Raw genomic sequence first — 24017 nt, forward strand, 5'->3', positions numbered from 1 at the left:
CTGTCCTCTGTAGCCTATTTTCTACTTTGCCCCTTTTCTCTATCAAGTCCCAGTTTTTGCTCAGTTTCACCTCCTCATCTCCCTCAAGTCCTCTCCTTTGCTAATCTTAAATGACATGTATGGTCCCTACTTATCTCTGGTCAAAAGGCCAAATCCTGCTTTTGGTTCAGCAATGATCCTAGAATTTTTCATCCATTTTTAAAGTATGTATATTCCTCCTTTTTCCAGTGCTACCATTCAGGTTTAGAAACTCCCCTACAAACATGTGTGAGCCCACCTAACTTCTCGTTTCCTCTTAAAACTCTCCTTTGGCAAAAATGAAATGGCAAGAGCTAAACTACCAATTTGTTGAGATTCTTACCAGTCGCACCCATTCATCAGGTCGTACCGTGCCTCTGCTCCCATCATCTGTTTCTTGTCTTATATTTGGACTGACAACTATTGGTAGCACGTACCCTCTTTGAGTTTCAGCTAAAAGTGGACTTTCTGTGGTCAAAGCATCCCTTTATATATGGAAACAGAGGAGGAATGTAATCCTACTAAAAATTAAACCAAACCCGGTACGTTTTAAGTAAACACATATATACATATATATATATAAAAAAATGCATATATGTGTGCATATATATAAACACATGTAGTGTTTGTGTGTTCATGTGACTCTCCTAATAGTATTTATACACATTTATATGAAATACTTATTACTATGGCTAGTGAATTAAAGAAAGTTAATCTCACAGGTTTTTCTTGTGGAAGAAGACACACAAGAAACTAATTGCACAATGTATCAAAACCTGTGTTAGTTCAAATGAATACTGTGCATTTATTTCTCCTCAGATGCAGCTCCTCTACAACATGAGACTTGTAGTTCAGAGTGTTTTCAAATTTGGGTGCCTTTGCAACTGTATATGTACTCCAAATACACACGTTTGAGAGATGGGAGTCTTTGAATACAGACTTTTAATTTTCTTCCACAAACTCTTAGCTCCAGTTAAATTAATCAAACCAATACATAAATATTCTCTCTCACTCTCTGTATATATACATATGCATACACACATATATATGCATATACATATACATATATATATACACACACACAAACAGGAGAGCCAAAAATGTTGCCCTTTGCCCAGTACAATATGCAATATATTTTGCTTGCTTGTTCTTCAGTTTCAGACAAAAATAACGAGACTTTTTCTCCATCACATGTTCACAAAGGCACCTACAAGTGCTAGACAGCACAGGCTGGTACATGAACCAACTGCGACAGTCCGTGTACTCATGTAAGTAGCAGGCAACCTTTAACACTTGTTTTGGGAGAGGAAAATGGTTTTGGTAGGTACGGAGCCCAATCATTCTGCATCTTAGCTAAAAGTTAAGGCTTGAGAACCCGGTGTGGCCGATCAGGCAGATTTCCACAAACAGAAACCTCACAGTGGGTATATTTCAAAGTATCACATAACTGCCTAGGAAAGTCCCCAATAAATTACTCTGTTGTTGTTGTTTCAAAAGACAACATTCCCAGTCTAGTAGAGAAATTTTAACAGCAGCAGCTACTTTTATTTCAAAATACCAAATCTTGGCTTTACTAAAACCACCATGAATTTCCTAGGGACTTAAAATCCTCTCCGTAGAAAAGCATTTTGCATTCTCTCGCTGCCTAAAAACTATCATTGGGTCACCCACAAACTAGAAACTGTGCGATGAGATATTCAAAATGGTATTGGACAAACACTGCGTCGGCTGTGAAGAACACGCTCCTCGCATTCCCAGAAATGGTCCATGAAAGTTTCACCATCAAATGGAAACCGTCTTGTTTTCTATCTCTAATGTGTGAATCTTTCTTCTATGGTTCTTGCATGAAACAGGAACTATATTCAACTGCATTGGAGAGCCCTCCTTTTACCACTTCTTTTTTTTCTTTTTTTAAATTGGAAATCACAACCCTGGGAGCATTTTGAGCACAAACTGTTCTCACAGATGTCAAGGGGAGTTTTCAAGTGACATCACCGAGACCTGAATTCTACCCCTTACGTTTGACAATGTTTTGTGAAATTCCCAGCAAAATGGGATTTTCCATACAACTGTGACATCTGGATACCCCTTGTACAGATCATAAAAAGAAAGGATTCAGACTTTGAGAATATCCACTTACATGTCCCAGATGCCACTCAACATGTTTTAAAATTCCAAGGAATAAATGCCCTTTGTGCTTGTCCCTAAAGCAGGGCAATGTCTGAAGGGGCACAGGTCATATTTAATTTACCCTGGGCTAGGGGGACTTCTATCTCCTACAGACAAAATTTGACTTCTAAAGTAATTCACTAGTCTTTGTTGCTACTTTTGATAAAATATTTGTGAAGGAAGAATCTGTATGTTTCAAAATTAAAACCCGTACTTGTTTCAAAACATTTAACTAGTTTGCATATGCAAATTACTGTAGGGCTTTTTTTCTTACATTTGCCCTCTGCTTTCTAAGACAGCAGGTCTACAGAGTTCTCTGGGTGAAGAAATGCCCCTAGCCTACACCCACAGAGTGCTACTCAGCTTCACACAAACAAAATCTTTCAGTTAAGAAGCAGACTCTGCCCAAATAATGTGATCATACCACCAAGCCAAACTCTGACGGAGGTTCATCAAAGCCCAGGAAAACACATGGTCATTCCAAAACCCCCTTCTTTCAACCACTGGAAAATACTAAAAAATACTTACAGGACATTGACTTTATTAAAATTATGTCATGTGCCAAGCACTGCACAAATTTCATGTAATTTCTGGATAAGGACTTGTATGCCTGAAGGACTTTTTTCAGTTTTATCAGTCAAGTAAAAGAGAAAAAGAAAGATACCTCTCTCTCCCTAAATCTTGTCCTGTTATTTCCCAGTATATTTTTCAGGTCAAGCGAGACCGCACAGATCTGTACTTTGGTACTCACATGCTCATTTGGATTTCCAAAACATCCTTCTCTCTCCTGTATTCTTTCATCTCCTCCCCTTTGCACCTGCTATTGCCTTTGTTTCGCTTCTGATGACCTATTTCTTATTCTAGATGTATTTATGTATTAAATATGCCTGTGTGTATATAAATAGACACATATGATATAGAAACACAAGTACATACAGAAACATACAATAAATGCTTAAGATACATGTGTAGATTGGTTTCACGGAATCGCATTTTGGAATCTTGTATTACTTCAGCCCAGTTTTATCGAGATGTTCACTTCTCTCCACCCCACCTCCTAAAACTCCTAAGGTGCCAATACTGAGCACTTCTGGGAGTCAAGCCAAGCAAGATTATTTATCAATCTAAACTTCAAACCCAATATTGTACTACCTTGGCATTACTGTCCTGTTACCTCCTCTGTTAGCCTGAACCACCCTTAAGCTTAATATTCCAGTCTGTGATCAACAGGAAGTTGCTTCAGACAGTGAGGATTCAGCAAATGCACGGTCATCCACATCTTTGACAGTAGAAAACTAGAACTATGTATAGAAAAGTTAGCTTTTTATCATTTTTTTTTAAGACAGTATGTAGCCAGCTCAAAAAATGAAACCAGCACATAGGACACTGAGCATACATCCATTGTTACAGAAGTCTGTCTGAATTAGACATGGAAGTAATTAAAATAATTTCAGTTCTGATCTTACCGTGTCACTCAATTCAACTTTATTGCTTCCAGTGAGTATCTTCATGACCTATATCAGAATAGTGATTCACTCACTTCGTAAAAATTTAAATTTACAGTGATCACTTACCATAGGTTGCACTACGCACGTGAATTTTCTCTCATCCTATCTGTGTATTATGTGCTGAATGACAACTTTTATTTAAAAAGAAATTCAAGAAATATTACAGGCATTAATAAAACTTTCCAAAGAATGACGTAATAGTCCCATAACCCTTTGCTGAGTTGAAAATGAAGCAATCTTCAAACCTCTTATTACTGTAATCAAAAACCAAGTACCGTAAAATAACATGTAAGCTAGATAAATTACGACTGGTAAATGAAGAAAATATGATTTTTCTTGATAGGTAAATCTAGTTGTTGTGGTTGCTGGAGCTTCTTTTCCTAGTCATTAAGTCTGATAACATGTCTAACAAGGATTTACAAGAAAAAAATCACCTACTTTATTTAAAAAATAAATTTAGGTGATATCCAGTAATAAGTAGAAACTAAAGTTACTTTGAAAAGGATAACCAGACTAGAAACCACCAAGTGATCTGAAGGCTTGGGAACAGTTCACGTCATTTGTTAACATCACTTCGAATCACCAGTCACGCGGAGCCAGTTTCTCTTTTCTGACGCTCTTGTGGGGACGACCTTCGTGAGTCTGTCCAGCAGGTGGCTTTGATCCTCTTTCAGACGTGTACAAACCCATCAAGTGAAGTTTCTTCACACAGAAAACCATCAGTGCTGCAGTAGAAAATTAGTGGCTACATTTAAGTCATTATTTGAAGCCCTCAGAGCTTCTAGAGCATCTCCCCTGGAAAATCCCATTTCCATAAGTCGTGCAACCTGGAAAAGAAATAACATAACACCACTTTAAAACCAGAGTTTTATTCACAGTGTGTGCGCATTAGTCATGTTAGCAGTGTCAGAGATCACTTTTCCACTGATCAGGCTGTTCAAAAGCTTACCTTTCCAGAGAGTGAGCAAGCATGGCTATGCACTGTCACAAAGACGTATCTGGGACTGCATGCTTGAAAACACTGCCACAGAGATGACTGCTTTCAAAATCAACCGTTTCTGAAAATGCCACACCTGTATTTCCCTAGCCGGTCCAGTTTTGAAAGAAGAGTAAAACAGAAAGTATGGCACCACACATCACAACTTGGGGCTTGCTGCTCTTGACAAGAACAGGAGCTCAAGAACCCAACACTGACCAAAATATGGAATTTTACAGCAGATGCAAAAACCTGTCCAGACATTCTTAGCTTTACCTTCCTTGAAAAGATCTACTTCTCCAGAGGGCATAAAAAAACTCAAACCTATTAATTCGAGGTGGTTTTTAAAATAAACCTGGAAGTTAGCCCTAAAACAGAAGCAGCACCATACTTAAACGGGTTCAGTAAAATCCTTGGAAGGATTCTACATATTCTCAGAACAGTATAAATCAATCACATTTGATGGAAGAATTACCTGGAAAAGGGCACATTAAGACAGTGATTTTGGTAATCAATAACCACTTGACCATCCCTTTTTATAATACCATGTACTCGACACCTAACGTTTTTGCTCTGTGCTAACAGATATTTAAACTGCCACATGTAAAAATCAATGTATGTATAACCAAATTTAATTTACGGTTAATTTCCAATCTAAAGCACATTCAAAATCTACAATTCTCAATTAGGTATGACTGAAAGTCACAATATAACTCATTCACTTTTATAATTAATCTTCCAGAGAGGGGAAAAAAACGAGGTGTGGTGGTGCAGGAAGTGGCACATAAAATTAACTGTGGCCACTGGCAGCATAAAGCATTCCCCATCTTGCTCCAAATGGCCTTTGTGACCAGCCACCACAACTCCTGAACCTGGAAGTCCTGGGTTACAGGAGCTGTGAGAGAGCTACCACTGCTCCTCCTCTGCCTGTCCGGAGCCTGCAGCAGCAGAATGAAGCTGAGCAGGAACGCAGCAGAGGCCGTTTCCGTCTCTGGAGGAATCTCCCCAGGGTGCAAGAGCAATGTGCACTCGGATTGAAAGTACTTTAAATGCCTTTTGAAAGAAAGGTGCCATTAAAAGCAACTTCCCTGTCCTCTAAGACACCTTCAGAACTCTTAGTATTTTTCACCTTCTCTGCTTTGGCAGCTTACTGAGAAATCTACTACTGCCAAGTATGCCTGGAGGTGGGGTCCTCCTTTTCTTAATCTAAATACACCGTTACAAAACATGTGAAATGGCCACTTTGTTTGTCAGAATATCAAATACGGTACTGATAGTTTTTGTGCCTTTCCCCCTTTTCCCCCCTTACAACCCAATGGCAGTTTCTCACCTTCTGGTAGGTAGAGAAATGAATTGTTACTTTCGACACCTCTGCAACAATAGTGTAACTTCAAACTGGATTTCATAGCCTTTTCTAAAGTTTCCTGTGTCTGATTTTTCATCTAAGATTGTGTTTTTTACGAGAAAAAGGGCAGGCAGTGGAATAAAAGCTAACCACAGAAATACATTTCAGAAGAAAGGTTTTTGCTGCAGTTGCCATGAATTCTAACCTTAAAAAGTGGTGGATGGAATTGCAATGTTCCCATTTACAGAAATAGCCAGCGAGCAACACAGGGAACAGATTGTAACAACAAAAAGCTCTTTTCAACTGATTATATTTTAACCACAGGAACTGAATCCAGCTCCAGGAAACAGAGGTGTATGCTGGTAATGGTAATTTAAGGTGCTAAAAGACCCACAAGAAATGCAGAGATTTTTGTACCAAAAACATTGCAAATGCTTGCCATTTTAAATCTGAAGAACAGAAGAAAACCTTGCCCTTCTTACATTTTAAGACAACTTGTGCAGTTACTAGTACAGTCCTGAAAAATCAAAGGTGCTTAGATTACCTTTTTCTTTGCAGGATAACTAGACAGCATTGCAAATGACAGCAATTAGGTGAGCTCTACAACTTCAATGCATCAGAAAATATAAGCGTATACTGCTTTCATAAATCTGGGCCTAAAGGCTTTGGGAAAGAATCCAGCATAAGTCAGACTAATAACTATTTAATTAGTTCCAGCCCAACAATATAAGTTCCCATAAGCAGAATTTGTCAATAAAACAAACAAACAAACCAAGCCAGCAGGCAAATCTTTTGGTCCACCCCATAACTGGCACTGAGTAGGCTTTCAGGCTGGCCAAAACTAAGTTTCTGGGTTTTGTCTCAGAAGGTATTCTCTGGTGAGGGGTTTTTATTTTTCTTTTCCTCTTTTTTTTTGTTGTGCTTTGTTTTTTTCTTTCTTTTTTTGGATGTAGCCTAGCACGTTTGCAGTCAAAACCACCAGTGCAGTTAAAGTTTTGAACATTTTGAACATAATCTAACATTGAATCAAAACTAGAAATCAGAACATAGCAGAGATTTCTGTTTGGGACAAGCTCATTTTAAACTAACTAGAAATGACAGCGTGGTTCTTGCAAGTGTTGATTTATCTCCCTAAAACAAAGGAAAAAGGGAAAGAAAAAGTCACCCTTGAAACCTACTCTTGTTCAAGGGTAGCAGAGATCCTAGACTATAAAAAGGCCAATGCTGCTAACTGTAGAAAGGCTGCAACCTGGAAAACCTGATTGCATGCAATAAATGCTGAATATAGAAATAAGACTAATCTTAAATTCTTAAATTTCCTAGTAAATCATCCTCTCTTTTGAGAATAAAACTATCAACCAAAAAATCTAAAAGTCTACATCTATACATGATAGAAAAGACACAAACTTCTCTGTGGCATTAGTATGTGAAATCAGTCAACCACATTATTGAGGGAAACATCCAAGATCTAGACCAAGTGTGAGTTGCAGTCCACAGCTGGCATAACATTCTTATTTCCAAAAAACTACATGACTGAATTGGAAACTTAAGCTGGAGACCTCACTGAAGGAAAACGTGCATGTCTACAAGAAAAATAATGATATCTATTTGTCATTCTTCCTTCTTTGAAACACTTATTTTACCAGATTTGAATAGCCCCCACTAGTGAAACTGTCTCATCTTTAAATACAAAAGACAAACAGTTACACATAAAAGCAGAAACTCCCAAGTAAAAGCAGAAACTCCCAAGTTATCTGTAAGTCTGGTTTGGATGGCAGTAACAATTTGCTGTCTCTATATTGTGACTGTTATCTGATACTCTACTTTGTGCTGCTATAGAGAACATTTAAGAAAATGTGTCAACATATAATAAAAAAGTAGAATTCCTAACCATTTTTTTAATGCCATTTTAAAATAGAAAAATGTTTACCTGCTCTTCAGAAACCTCCGTAGGTGGAGGTGTGTCTTGTTCAGACGGGCGATGATCTTGATAATTCGCATTATGTCTATGACGTAAAGGAGGAAACAGTCTATTCCAGTTAATCATCCCACCCTGAAACCAGACACTGCTGTCAGTCTTTGCAAAAAGAACAGAGATTTTTAAACAAAAAGATCATGCATCCCACATAATATGAAACACAAATGTTTGAGTAAAATATTTTAAACAACAAAAACTGCTGCAGTCTCTTATGAAGTAAATATGGGACTGCTTACTGCTTTACTAGTTATTAGACATAATCACTGTAAATTAAGTAAAAGTGCTAACAGAAGGAAGAAAGGATGTTTCACATCCATTGTGAAAGATTTGGTTTACTACAGTGCTAGACTGCTGAGGCCAAAGGACCTCTCTCTTTACTGATTTGCCTGGCAAGAGATGCAACAGCAGGTCCTGTAAGTGCTTTGCAAGACTGCTGCTGGAGTTAACCAGGGAAAAAGAGTGCAAGAAATAAGTGGGGGGGAAAAGCAAAAATGGATTCTCAGTGCATCAGCAAAACCACATCAGAAAACTCAGAACAAGCTCAACCTTCAGGATACCTGTGATTTCCATGCAAGGGATTATTTCTGTGACACCAACACGACTGTTACAGACACACAGACCACCTCACCTAACTTCCGTGTATTAAATACCATTGCAAAATCTGTTGTATTCCAGTGCTAAAACATTTTGTAACTACATAGTAATAATACAAATACACAGCAGTAATGTATGTATGGTGTAAATCACAGAACTGAAACTTCCTTTTAACAACCAAGCTTCAAGTCTTGTAATAAGACATTTAGAATATAAAGTACAAATACTAAAGTACAAGCTTTATAATTGTCCAGAAATAATTAATCCTCATTTTATTATCTTAAACAAACATTTTTAAGGGATTTTGTCTTACACCAAAACCACAGGCCCTGTGAGCAGGGAGTAAAAGCAAACCCCAAATCTCTCTTTTCTATACAATTTAAAACACCTTTTGCAGTTTGTGTTGTCCTTTTCCTCCTCCCCTGCTCCCTCTGTTACTATGGAGAAGATCCCCCTCCCTTTCTGTATATATAGGACATGGACTTCCTTCCTCTAGTTGCTCTATTTTAGTTCCATAATGTCGTTTCTCAGAAGACCTTCCTCTTAAGAGAGTTTTTTCTTTTCTCTCTCAGTGAGGGTGCTTCCTGCCTTCATGTACCCTAGAGCATTAACTGCTCTCTGCTCAATCAGATCAGCAGCAGCTAAACCTGCTGCTGGACAGAAAAAAAAAAAAAAAAAAAAAAAAATTCACTCTTTTAGTTTCTCTGCCCTTTCCTTTGGATTCTTCCTTTCTCTCCAGAGACCCAACCAGCCCAGACACCACAGGGGGCAGTGCAATAGCACACTTAGAAAAGCATTTGGGGAGATTTGAAACGCTAGCGTGTGAAGTGTTTCAGTCCCTTATACACTAGAGCACATTCTTCCCTGTGAAGATGTGCGAAAGCTAGGAATCATCACCGGTTTTCAAGACATAGTTTCCACTGTTAGTGATTCTGAATTTAAAAAATGATTACCTATCTACATTTCTGTTTTGTGTACTGTGTAAGACATTTGCTGAAAAGTCATGAGGTTTTAATCAAAGGATTCTGTATAAGCCTTGCATTAGTCAAATGGTGTAGCATAGCAAAAAAGGAGAATTGGTTTGTAGTTTAAACCCAGAGAGGGATCTCAGACCTTTTACTGACACCACTGCACTACTCTGTGGTCTTGGAAAATCACGTCCTGTACTTCCTCATCAATAATTTCACCTAACTCAGAATTATGTTAAGTTTTAATTCATTAACTTTGAATTTCTGAAAGTCTACTAAGCTCTATAGCTCAGCAAGAACACTGCACTAATACTGCTTTGCCTGTTTTTATCCTTTTGAAAAGACTTCATGAGAAGAAATTAATGCTTCCACAGGTCATTCACATTAAATTGGTGAATTGAAAAATGCCAAGGGGACTATGACACATTCCTTTGAAGCACCAGAAATCATGCAGAATAATGTATATGAAATACAAAATCTACAATAAATGCATTAATTTAGCAGTATTCCAGAGTATCTGAAGACTGAAATAAATGTACCTTTCCAGCTGTGCCCTCAGCTTCAGTACTGAGCTGCCTATTCCAGTTTGGTTTTGCATCCTCCCTGTCCTGTGCGCTGCCACCTAACACTACAAAGAGACTTGTCTACTTCCTCACCCTAAACTTACAATACATTTTAAATTAGTGTACCCAGAATTCATTACTTCCAATTAAAAAATGCAGATTCTTTACAAAGGTAACTATTTAGTCCTGAAGGTTTACAGCAGATATCTTGATAAACTACAGATGTGGACTGATGTATTCAGAAGATTTCCATGTGAAGACTGCTAACCCTTTCCCAGAAATAAAAGACTAGACAAATTAGATCAAAACAGTTGTGAAAAGCTCTTTTTCAGTTGCCCTCAGAATTTTTCAATTACCTTTGGAAACTGGGTCAAACATAACCCCTCAGTTCTTAACTATATTAATGAGGTAAGAATATCCAACATACAACAAACTTTTAATGGTATGTGAACACTGATGTTTAGGATTAATCCCAACATTATGGTCCACTTCTCATCTGTGCATTACTTTACAAACTACACCAAAACAAGGCACATTAGGCTGCTTTATCTTAACTGCAAGAAAATTGTTTCCCCTCACAGACTTGCCTCTGATTACGATGGACTTGCACAAAGTCAGGCTCAAAAGAGCATAGATTCAGGGAACTGCAGCAGGAACTGTGGGACTGGTACTATGGCCAATCCCATAGAGTAAAGGTAAGGAAAAATGAGGAAGTGCAGCGAATATCTTGGATCCACAGAAGATGGAGATGAAGGCTATGCTATGGATTTCCAGTGTGGATGGTGACTGTGTAAAGACTTTCAGAAAGCCTTAAACTATCACAGCAGAAATACATGAAGATCTGTGAATGTTAATTTGACGCAAACAGCAAAAAATGTCTTAAGTAAATATTGCAAATTCCAGTTAAAAAATGCACAGAAGGAGATTTCCAGACTCTGCCTTGCCCCACTGAAATTCTTTTGCAGACCTCCCCTTCACAATTTTATGATGATTTCTGTGTTACAGTGACTTTTGACTGTGCTAACACACTCTGCAAGAAGTCAGGAAGATCTCATCTGAAGATATCCAATCTGATGCATTTATTTAAGTGATGCTTATAAACCTTCTGAGAGTTCCTACAAGGGGATCAGCAAACAATATTTATGCATTTCACAATATACTTGAACCCTGGCACCAGCACACAACAGCACAGATGAGCTCACTCCCATTTCCTTACCCTTCACAGAAGCCTTGTCTCAGATAACAGAGCTCTCTGGAGTGGTCCAAATCAGAGGCAGAAAAGGAGCTAATAATTCAGCAGTGAGGATGATCAAGTGTCCAATATGTAAGCTCCTTTCCTGAGCAGCACCTTCAGTGATAAGTGTCTGCCAGTCTAATTCATTTAACGAAATCCAGGCAGTTCATCCATGATTCTGGTTTGTCATAAAAAGAATTCAGTTTAATACTAAATGGTTTGGGGGAGGGAACTTAACATGACTCAGGACTAGGTAAGGAGGGTACATTAAACCTCTTACCTCCAGAGCCAGTTTCCACAACTGACAGACTCAGGCTATCTTGCACTGAGATTATTGCAAGTGACATTTTTCTTTGTCCTGGATCTTAGGTGTCAGGGAGCAGCAAGTGCAAGTGCTGCTCCAAGAGGAAAGGCAAGCTGAGAGCCAAGGGTGACAACAAGGCAAGCAGAGACAGTGGCCTCACTGAAATGTGCCATGTTCCCACAGGATCCAAGTGAGAAGAGCAAAGCAGGTCCAGTGACAGTAACCATGGTCAACCAAAAGTCCAGACCACCAGACAGGTGGTAAGATCAAGCCTAGAAGTCAAGTCAGTGGGTCAGGAACAGGGAAGGAGATACACCAGTTGGCACATGCCTATATACAAAGCTCAGCAAGGACCAAGGGCAAGGACCTGAACTTAAAAGCAACTGCCAGAGTGGGTGAGGCCCCAACAAGGCTTCTCACAGGTATTTCTAACCACAGCTCTTTCTCACACAAGTCTGCTCCAAGGCTGAAGAGCTGTACTGTACCAGAGTTGGCCCTCAGCACAATAGCCAAACCCCTACAGAGCCTGTTGGTGCACTCAGGGATGTGACACAAAATAACACCTTCCCTCATTCAGTGCTCTGGACAGTAGCCACCTGTCACGTTATCTACACAAAAGTAAGATTTCTTGTTCACATCTGCTTCCTTAGTCCAATCTTCCCATGTCCAGTTGTGTGAATGCTGCAAGATTTACTATACCAAAAGGAATTTTCTTTTGCATATTTAATTCCTCTGTTGCTTTGTTTGTGCTGCAGGATGAGAGGCTCGAGGAGGCATTCTCTGCTTATGGTGTGAAAACAGCACCAAGCTCACTATAGTCAAGAGGCTGAAGGTTCCCATCAACTTGCATGCACTGGTCCCAGTCCCTGCGGTGGGATGCTGTGAAGAATTTCTAGTCTCCATTGCCAGCTGTCATACTTGTTTTCATGGCGTTAATTAGAAACTCTGTTTTGGAAGTCCTGACTGCTGCGCTACTAGAAAGAGACAATCACTGAAAAATTCAGTCTACAGACCATCATTCATAAAAATACTTTGTACAAACTAGTGACTGGGCCCTTATTTCTGTCTGCAACATAGTCTTCCACGTCATCAGGAAAAACACTTGACAAAACAACTGCTTCATTAATTATTTGACTAGAAGGGTGGCAGACCTAAGAAAGGACTATAAGTCTTTCCCCCTCCCTTACTCGTTGGCTGTAATTTTTTTACTAAAGAAAAATTCCATTTACTTTGGTTTAGCAGCGCAAAGACTGGGTCAATCAGTTGATTGCAAATTCTTTGTCACTGCCTGATAGGAGACAAACATACCAAGGAGACCGTTTTATTGGTCTACTGATAAATCACCACTAGAAGTGGATTAGGAGAGCACTAGTGGTGTTGGAATTTCTGTTACAGGAAGACAACAAACTGGTCACAAGTTTAGATGACCAAAGAATGGGATTTAAGAATGGACTGGATTAAAGGAATGGGAAAAGAGCAGCTCTTCATCGCAGAAAAGGTTGTAAGGAAATGCCATATTGATGACTTATTCTTGGATAGCTGCCAGGGCTTTACATACTGAGGTTGTGCCTTATGAGGTCACATCCTTGATGTCTTTTTTTGTTTTGGGTTGTGTTGTAGTTTTTTTTTTATGGTGTCTGGGACAATACTGTTTACAAGGAAAGGAGGATACTCCTTTCCTACAGAATAAGGAAGATATCTAGAGGTAGCAAATGTCTCTGATTCTATAGCCTGCTAAAACCCCAGTTATATCATTTCTTTTCACGTAACCTCCTTCATCTCTTTTTGAAATGCAGCTCTACCTGTTTCCCATATACATACCTGTCACGGCATATTTTGTAAGAGCACTTCTTATCCAAACCTTGATAATTAAAAATGTTGTATTATGGACAATTAACAAATATCCAGTTAAGTAGCTGTCACATCTGCACATATTTTATGAGATTAATTTCAAAGCAAATGAAAGCAAATGCTTTATAAAAGTACTCTTGAAAGTGATGCATGTGGTTAAGATATTTTGATAATGTTATCTCATGTATATGGTTAATGCCAACTCGCCATCTGTTTGCACAAACAGGAAGCACCTCCTGATATCTGTCCTGTTCACCTTTTCTTAACATAACAACCACAGTAAAAAAAAAAAAAAAGGAAATTGCTTTGCATTTCATCTTTTAAAGTAACATTTTCAAAGTTTGCTACTCTGCATAGGAGACATAAATACTGTCTTACTTCTTTCATATAAAGCTTCATTTAAAAAAATGTACTGAAAGCAAGAAATGCTTTTCAGACATAAATTTTTCTACAAATTATTGACTCCAAAGTACACATACTGATGATATAAACAAAGCGAAAGCATAGTCATGAACAACACAATTACTTGCTGCCCTGAACATTGCATAAGAAAGATCAATGGTAATGGTGAAATTTCCAGTAGACTTATTCAAATATCTAGCCTGGGTTTTTTTTTTGTTTTGGTTTGTTTTTATCTTTTACTTTAATAATGTCCTTCTTTTGAAAGGGGGTAGAAATGTCACAGTATTAGCGTTCTGAGAATCATTCTTAATGATGGAAAGAATTTTTCACCAAGGAAAGCACTCCAGCAATTTCTAAAGATATTCCAATTTCCTCTGAAAATTTATCCTACAGACAAGTCTCTCTAGCCAAGAGGCTCTGTCTCCAACTCTTAGTTGCTGCATCCTGAACTTTGATGCCTGCATTGTCCCAGAGGAGCTCATGTGTCACAGAAGTTCAGAAATCCACATGTGGTCTTTTCTGAAGCCCGATCAGCTATTTCCTTTGAAATCCAGGAGGAACACCTTAATCTGGCCTCTGAAGCTGCCTGAGAGACAATGGAAGGGATTTCAGCATAGGCATGATGCCTTCATAGTAGCAGAAGCCAGAAATGCCAATGGGTAGTCACATCTGCTCCTTGGAGGCAAGGTGGGAATGGCTGCTTCTGCTACTGCATTCAAGGGATGTACAGAGTTGTGAATGCTTCCTTGCATACTCATGCATGCCCAAGCACTTGGCCTTGTAGACCACTGCTTGTCACACACGTCAGGAAGGGGCGCTGTTATTTGACTCAGACACTCAACTGGCTGGCAGTAAGTGAAGAGCTGCGTAGGTACTCCCAAAAACTGGCATTTAGCTCAGAACACTGAAAGAGTCAGACTACTCTGTGTTTAACCTGTTACAGTCAGGGCAAATACCTATTCTGTACCAAACTGCATCACAGTAACATTCACTTTTCATTACTGCTGTGATGCTGTAATTCAGCCAGAAAGTGATGGGTCACTATGCCAAGAAGAAAGCAAGATATTTCATATCAAGCAGAAGTTGAAAGATGGCATTTTTGAGAGCTGATGTTATTCATTCATCCAACATTAGGGAAGTGTTGAGCAGGACTCTCAGACTTTGCAATAATAAATGGGGATTTGGATCTCTCTAGACAGTAGAGACAGATCTTCAACCATCTTTTCAAAGCACTTCCTTTTCCAAACTTCCCGGCTTCCCTTGCTTGTGTCAGCTGTTCTTCATCCAATCTGGGCTGTTGCTGGTGCTGTGACATCACAGATATTGTCACAGCTATATCAGTTGAAAACACGCATCTATGTCATACTATTGGCAGTGGGGCTTGTCACTTTTTCCCACAGAAATCTCAGGTTTCCATTATTAAAAATTAATCTTTATAAGTGAGTGCCTTGTAAGAGGTGAAGCTGTCAATCATAATCACCAGCTGAATTTTAAAGGAATGACATGATTTGGAGCTGTTCTTACGTTAGGCATTCAACACTTGCTCAGTGAGATAATTGGGTGGGGGGGGTCCAGTGTGCCAAATGCTGAACGCAGGTCCACCAGCATGAACACGGAGTCTGTACTTGAGGAAATAACTTTATCTCTGTTTTAGACATTTTACACAAAACTGAGACAGTTCTAATCCTTACTACATGGCTCTTTGGATGTTGACTGGTATTAAAGCATGATGATTAGACAAATAATCCTTCATTCACCTCCTGTGCACAAAACTTTTCAAAGAGTAATAAGTAGAGGCCAAAACAAAAGTGAGAAATCAGAGTTCCAAAATCGTTTTGATTTGACAAGCTGAGATAACAAACACTGGGCACAAAGAAAACTCAAAACTGAGTTCTCCAACACACTAGCATAAACACATACTTGAATATATAAAGGGCTAGTCTATGATGATATAGAGAAAAAACCAGATTAGTATTCCATTTTGGGATGTAAAGATTCAAGTTCTGTCTTAGGTTGCAAACAGGAGGGGCTTCCATTTGTTGACATTCCAAAGTCAACATACAAGGTGTCATACCTCCAACACTGGTGAAACTTTTGTATCTATTGTGCCTCTTAAGGTAGTGCATTAAGGAACAATTGGTGAAACCAGCCTGCAGTCGTTATGTGACAATATCAGAGTTCTAATCAGAAAACCTGAATACTAAGATGGACTATTTGCTGCCTGAACTACATGCTTCTTGTTTACTACATGCTATGGAAGATGACACTAGGAAGAAGAAATGGCTCATCAAGAGTCTCTCAGTGCAGACTGGAAGGACAACAGAAGCAGCCCTGGAATCCAATAACCAACCACCCCCCAAATTGGCTGCCTTATTTATCCCATGTTCAAAGCTAGAAATGAAGGGACAGGTACAGCTAAAAAGAAACTTGTCTTCTGTAAACAGGAATTGATCAGACAACAGAGAATTAAATACTCTGAAAATGCTTGGGGAGATTTGTATGCCAGGAGCTTTTTTATGGGGAACTGCCTCAAGTTAAATTGTTGGAGGAAGAGAATATAGAACAATCACACAGGAGAATGTGTGAAACATACTCTATTTTTCAAAAAAATATTTGCACTGAAATAAAACAGTATTTTGCTTTAGGAAGTTGTCCGACCACTGTATCAACCAACTGCTTCTCTAGGGAAATTGATTACAAATATTAAACTAAATTCAAAGGCTACAGTCAAAAGCCCAGTCAGACAGAAAGAGAATTTCATAATTCCAGTCCAAGAAAAAAATTATAGTTCAATGTCTGATCGCGGTGCTACCTAGGAGTAGGAGTCAGAGACAGTTAGCCTCGTGACTGTGACAACTGGCTGTCAATGAGACACATTCAGCTTATTTTAGTAGTACTACTAGCATCTGTCAGCTTGTGGAATTGCCAACTTCCATGAAAAAGACAGAAAAATAAAGTGGTAGTCTGTAGAGGAGATAGTATTAAACTGTTTGTTACCTGGATCAGCACCCTAGAAATTCTACATTTTTAATTTCACACCTAGAACCCATGAAAAAAGTTATTCAGAAAAAGAAAACAGAAATATCTAAAGAGCGGTGGGTTATCAACTGCTTGCAAATGTGTTATTGAAATGAACAGTAAAAAACTAAAGAATTCACACATGACAACAGCAGTACGTGAAGTTTTTATACCCAACAACCTCTAAGAGTAAAGCTTCCTTTCTGAAATAAAAACAGGCTTGTTCTCAGCACAAAGAAAATATTATTAAACAATTACAGAGAATAATCAGGATTTGAAAATGCTAGAAGAGTGCCAAAAAGCAAAGGATGAGTTAAAGACTCACTGAGGTCTGAAGAAGATACTGAAGAAGCCTTAGGTAACACTGACTAGTTGGAATGGAAACCTAATTAGAAGAAAATGCTTTGCGTAACACTTGGCTGCAACTCTCACCTGTGTGTTCAGGTAAAACAGTGTGACAAAGACACATACATCTGTGGAACAATATGAACAAGCTGGTTCCACCCAAAGTCCTGGCTGTGAGAGCAAGAGTTTATATGGACCTGGCAATGTATAAAGGTTGCAGAAGGTCTTCGGGGTTCAAAATGTCTGAAGGACTTGGTGTTGGTACTCAAACTTGTGAAGTTATTCAAGAAGACTTTGTCAAAGTGGTATCTCTCAGTGCCAGTGGGAAAGCTAAAAAACATAGTCACTGAGGGATTTTTTCTGTCATCGTGACTGAGGATAACATTCCCGAGGAGGAATTCTTGTGCCAGGAATGTCTTCGCTCCATTAATCTATTTTTTTCCAAGGTCAGGAGTTTGCTGCTTAGATATAACAGAAGGTAAATCACCAATCTAGTCTCACAGTCCTTAGTTGACGAAACGTGAAACTTGCACGTTTCTCAGGATATGAGACTCCCCATAACAATACAGACACTCAGTGTGCCTACCCACAGAGCATCTCTCCCCTGTCCCAGGAGAAAGACATCTAACAAATGAACAATTAGAGGAAGTCACATTGTTATAGGAGAAGTCTGGTCTTTGCAAGCAGTAGAATCTCACAGAGAGATGCCATGGGATATGAATCAAAGCAGAGTCTGGCCTCACTGAAAAGTAATGGTAGCTGGAATAGAAGAACAAATAAACAGGAGGGAAAAGACAAAATAAGCTTAAAGTGAAGGACAGGGCAGAAAAGGAGTAGTGAAATGAAGATTTTAATATATGGCTGTAGGCTTATCACACAATTTGAAGCAACCTAGTGAAGCCCTTCTCTGAGCCAAGAAACTTAAGAGAAACTAAGAAGCAGGCAATATGGTGTCTTTAACATGATCAGCACAAATGAAGGAATAAATGCTCTGTGGATAGAGGAAGCATTTCTTCAGGGTGAAGGGACTGAGGTTCATACACTGCCACTCCCAAATGGGCACAGGGATGAGCGCTCACAGGAGAAGTGGTATTTAGCTGCCAACAGAAGGCACTGACCACCTTTCCTGCAACTTTCCACCACCTTCCACATATCTGTCTTTAGTGACAACAGTGTTGTCAATAACATCCAGGCATGGACTCCTCCCTTATCTATTTGCAATTGGATTATCAGTCAGCCTCCCTCCAAATTTCTCAATAGGAAGTGAAAGTCAAGTTGACTCACTACTACCACACTGGTACACAGATGCAACAGTTGCTTCCCTTTTCCCACCAGGGCTTTCATTTGGGTTATAGAAAGATAAACTTTAGAAAAATGCTGAGAAATGAAAGAGATCAAGAAATAGAAAAGTCAGGAGAGCAAGATGAAAATGTTCATTGATATTACAGTATCAAAAGGATAAAATAGTGCCTAAAGACCTCAACTACATCTTGTCTGACTGAGAGAAAGGCAAGAGGTATCCATCCCTAAAATCCTAAATTCATGATGTATCAGCAAAGGATTACTGGTGGTGAGACATAATGGAAGAGAACTTCCCCCAAAACGAAGAAGGATTTTGAGGAGGAACAAACAAGTAGTATGGGAAACAATGGAGATGAAGGGGAAGAGATGATGAAGATGTGGGAGGAAAATGGTATAGTGTGGAATGAAAATGTGAAAGTGATATGAAAGGGAAAAAGCGATCAGATAGTGGGGAAAAAAGAAAAATAGGACAGATTATTTAAATTAGAAAAGAGGATAGATAAAAAAGTGGGAAAAAAACCCCTAAGAAACTAGTTTTTAAAGCAGTAACAAAACAGCAGCCTGGTACTTTTTGAGGGAATGAATACATACGGCACACATTTTATTCTACTGCCTCAAAAGGTGCATGGAGGTGATGCTCAGTAAGTCTCCATTTGTGACAAGTTCATAATTTCTCAGGATGATCCGTGGAAGAAAAAAAAGAACAGAAAGTTTTCAATATGTGCACTACCATCTGTTTAATGGCTGTATCCACAGCAACTAGAAACCAAGACAAAAATCAGTCACTGTGTAACCACACTCCCCTGAGAAACTAGCAACGTAAGATATTATTTTCAGTTTCTAACAACATATTCTGACACAGTACCACTGAACATTTAAGGGCTAAAATCAGGTAGATTAAGTAATGAAGTTGGTGGTTTATGTTCAAATTCTACCACATACTCAACCTACTCCTCAGAGTTATGGACAACCAAAAACTCACATCCACAGCTCCATGCTTCAGGCTCCACCAGACCAGAACATTTCAGTTAAGAGAAAGAATGGGAAAGGTAAAGCTCAATGAGTTGCCAGTGAAGAAATTCTGGTGGGGTTGGTTGGGGTTTTTTTGTAGAAAGCATCCAAAGTGAGTTTCACTTTGGATAAATGAGCTCAGTGAACAGGAAAAAAAAAAAAGAAAACATTATTTACATCCCAGTATCTTGGAGGTACAGTAAAAACAACTTATCAGAAATGTTTTTTCCCCACTTTCTTTCCCTGTTTTGTTTTGGGTTTTTTGTTTTTTGTTTTTTTTTTTGTTTGTTTTTTTTTTGTTTTTTTTTTAAATTTTTTTAAACTGTTACTCTTCTTGTGTTGGCTTGTGTAACTTGTCAGGCTCACATTCTTCAGAATTTCTTGCAAAGACTTGAATAAGCTTACTACTAAAACCATCTATTTAAGAAAGGGGCCTCCTTATGGCCAGAACAGAGCTTGCCACACTGTGCAGTCAATGGAGCACCTGTGTTCTCCTTCCATAATGCCACCAATATACAGGGAAGCTGGACTGTATCCTTTCTCAAACAGATAATCTGAAGAGTAAAGGAGTAGGAGGAATGAGCACAGCACCTTCTCAAGGGGCAGCTAAACAAAATTGTTGCACTATGGCATACAGGGGAAAGTTAAAGTTCACTTCCCTTGCCAAACAAAATGGAAAGCAGGACAGAAAATGTTAATTTATCTCACCTCTGGCACATTACCTACTGACAGCATAGACTCCAGAAATCTATACAACATTCCCCTAGAATATAATTCAAAGCCATATTTGATGACTGATACATACTTCGAAGCTTTTCTTATTTTCAGTTTCACAAAAAAAGTCCCCGAGAAACCGAACTTCATTCTTTATCCACTTCACTCCCACAGGCAAAATTATGATATAAATTCCATCTGTAACGTGATCTGCGCAACTCCGTCTTCAAATTATACCTTTCCAAGCCTCTGAAGGCAAAAGAATTGCCCAAGTACAGCAATCCAGAAAATGGTTTTCAATTTTTAAAATTTTGAGATTGAAATTAGCCTGCTTTTAATTTTTACCACTACATCTCAACATTTGTTGATGATGCTTTTTGTGATTTAGTTGATGGCCAGTCAGTTCTGTGAGTGAGTCATTAAAGAAAAGGCTGGTCAAAAGCTTTCATGACACATCTTTTCTGAAGAGCCTCTCTGAAACATTCATACATTGATCCCATCGCCTTCTGATCACTGGTTTCACAGATTAGCACTATCAGTTAACTAAATGCAGTGCTCAAGTTAAAGGCCAAACATGAAGGTAACTTCAAAGTGTTTCGGTAACTTGTAAAGGGAAGCATCTTACTGATGTTCAAACAATGTTCATTTATTTTACTTAAACCCCTTCACCTTTTTAAAGAACTCTATTTGAAGTCAAACATGAAAAGACATTTTTCCACTTTCATTGTTCATAGCTTAAGGAAAAGAGAAGATGAGGAGAAAATGTTATCAACTCTTCTTTTATCATTTACTGTTCTGAACTTATTTACCACTTTTTGCAATTTAAGATATATTCTAAAGATTGTCCTTCATAACTGGGAACGGCTTCTTCCTCCTATCTGAAGAAACTTGGCTGCACTCTTCCCAGCAGCCTGTAGTCCAACAGACACTTTCAATTCATCTTCTATTACAACGGCAATGTTCGAGAATTGAGTAATTTCTATTTCAGTTCTTATAACTGATTAATGTTCTATGGGAATAGAGAAAAGTAGATTACAATCCTTCCACCTGAGGAACAATTTCATCAGATTGAAATGTTAAGAAATCAAGGAAAACAGAATTACGTTATCGGGGACTGGAAACAAAGATTCATACTCCAGTTGTTGACCAAAGCTTTATGCCATCATCACACCTCGAATTCTGGCAACATATTAATGGTAAGATAGCTATACCTACTTGCACTACACTACCTCAAACACAACAAGAACTTGTGTATCAGTACAGAGCTGTGTTTCAGGCAGAGGAAGCTCAGTAAAGACCTCAAATTACTAGGCTGTAATTAAATTATGAACAATATATGTTCACACAGAGCAATGCAAGGCCTGTTTTCCGTAGGTTTGATAGAGTAGTAACACATACATCTCAGATACAGGAAAGTGAATTGAGACACCATCTGCCTTATTTTAGTGCCCTGTAACGCACTATGTGAATATATGCACTTGCTCGTTTGACTAAACCAGAGAAAATAAAAAGGCTCTGCTATTCTATTAAATAAGGAAATAAACCAAAAGCATTAAATGTGGCAAACAGAAAGTACCTGTGGTTGACCTCTGTAAGAAAGTTAGGGAATTTAATTTCTGCACTTTCTTAAAAGAAACAAGCCTTATTCAAAGTACATCTGCAAACAAAGGAGTTATGTAGACAATTTTCAACCACTCTGAAAAGGATGCTAACTATACAACTACTCAGAAGAGCCAGGAGCATTTTGACTTCCTAGCTTTCCACAGTGGCTCTTACTAAAGACCACCAAGAGACAATCACTTTACCTTTCGGCCTCATTTTTGACAAAAGAATGCCAGAAGTACTGATATCCTTCCAGGATTGCCTGACAGTCTGCTTACATCTTGTGAAGCAGTTTTAACATATAAGGCTATATAAAACACTTAAATGACTATTAGCAGTACAACAGTGTATGAAAGACTGATGGGACAAGAATAAAGAAATACATTCTTTTTGAGAAATAGGAAGCACAAAAGATATATGACCAACAATTTATTTTTCCCATAATTTAATATAATCCTTACAGAACATATATCAATACCTGCTGCTGCCTTTGCCGCCTCATTTGGGCAACCTGAGACATCATGATTTGACGATCCAGTAACTCCATCCTCTGTTGCCTCTGGATATCAACTGTTGCTCCCATTCCTACTCGAACTTCATTTGTTGGTTCCGCTGATGAGAAGATTGGTTCAAGAGTCCAAGAAAATATCTTTGCTACCCAGCTGGGTACACAAAGAATTCGATGAACTTTTAATATACTGCTATTGTAGCAAATCCCAGAAACCTAAAACCAAAAATGAAATGTTAAAAAAAACCCCAAACAACTTAAATGCACCCAATTTACTTTGTATTTAGCTGCAGATAGCAGTTAGTCTTTCTGGTTTTTAAAGCACTTTTTATTGTATTTACCCAGAGTTCTCAGTCAAGAATCAGAGAAAGAATAGGGGATTTCTTTACTTCCAACTTCCCCACAACTACAGACTATCACTTTTTAAAATCTGTGTACTGCATTGCCTGTGACTCAGAAAGCTGCTTGGGGTTTTTTGTTTATTTCAGAATTTGAGCCCAAACCAAGCAACCCTTTCTCAAACAGGTCAAAATTCAAACAAAATTTTCATTTCTAATAAAGGAACTGGTCAGGGTATGCTGCATGCTGACCTGAGAAGATTAAGGCTGACCCTGAGGATGCTGAAGCACTGTAAACACTCCTTAAAAAGAACAACCCCCTTAAGGCTGCTGGTCCCACCACCCAAGTCTGTCCTTCTAGTAAAAACAAAAGCAAAACAGCTGATTTGAAGTTAAATTTAAGAGTATGCAGAGTTATTCTAAAAACATTTCATCTACTCTCTAGGATTAAAAAAAACCATTCAAAACCAGTTCATTAAAAACTGTGATATTAAAAAAGCCAGCTTTTGTGATGCCCTTCTCCCATCTAAAGAAAATACCCATTTCCTGTGTTCACACTTATGCTTGCCTTGGGGCTTGATTCAATTTCAGATTCAGGAGGAGCACCAGAAATCCATGTGCCTCATACACGATCTACAGTCATTGCTCAGCCATCATTTTAAATCCCATTATGAAGCCCTAGCACTTGAGCCCAAAGTGGTCCAGCAGAAAGGCCAAAGTTCTTGCACAAACTGAGTGTGCATTCTGCTTTATGCCACATTTCAGTATTCGTGACTATTTATTGTCTGTTATGCCACAAGAATTACACTAGGACAACAGAGTGAAATGAAAAGAAAGAGATATGAACCCCCAAAAACCCCATAAACATACCCAAACAATGCAATTATGCTAGAAGCAATGTAGAAACTCCACATTTGGGCTATTTATTTGCAGATATTTATTTTATCTCACTGACATTTGTATAATCATACCAAGTGCACTGCTGCACATATAAAGGGAGACAGTATAGGAAAATTCAACATTCTTTGGGAGGGGAATAATTTTCAGATTATTTACAAGGCTATTGTTATCCAGTGAGATGATGAGACTTCTAGCAAAAATACATTCTGCTTTGGGAAATACTGATTTGCATCTTATTCTACTTTGATTTTATGACTGCTCTCAGGGTTGGATGTAACACCAAACACAGGCTACCATTCTAAAATGAGAAAGAACAGTTTTAAACTACCTTTAACCCCTTCAATCTTTTTGTGCTATGAGGATGGAGGT

At 38.5% G+C, this 24017-nt stretch overlaps 1 protein-coding gene across 1 annotated transcript in view; it reads right to left on the reverse strand.

Annotated features, from left to right (window-relative positions):
• Positions 1-942: 942 nt before the first annotated feature.
• UBAC2 (UBA domain containing 2) overlaps positions 943-24017 on the reverse strand; it is a 104320-nt gene continuing 81245 nt past the window's right edge. Inside the window, exons 7-9 of the mRNA XM_074815396.1 lie at positions 22381-22626; positions 7947-8069; positions 943-4522 (exon numbers count right to left, since the gene is read on the reverse strand). Of these exons, the coding sequence (XP_074671497.1) occupies positions 4415-4522; positions 7947-8069; positions 22381-22626 (477 nt within the window). The 3' untranslated portion in view covers positions 943-4414. The remainder of the gene's footprint in view (positions 4523-7946; positions 8070-22380; positions 22627-24017) is intronic.

The sequence above is a fragment of the Strix aluco genome, chromosome 2 (genome assembly GCF_031877795.1).
Source record: "Strix aluco isolate bStrAlu1 chromosome 2, bStrAlu1.hap1, whole genome shotgun sequence".
In the NCBI taxonomy this organism is placed as follows: domain Eukaryota; kingdom Metazoa; phylum Chordata; class Aves; order Strigiformes; family Strigidae; genus Strix; species Strix aluco.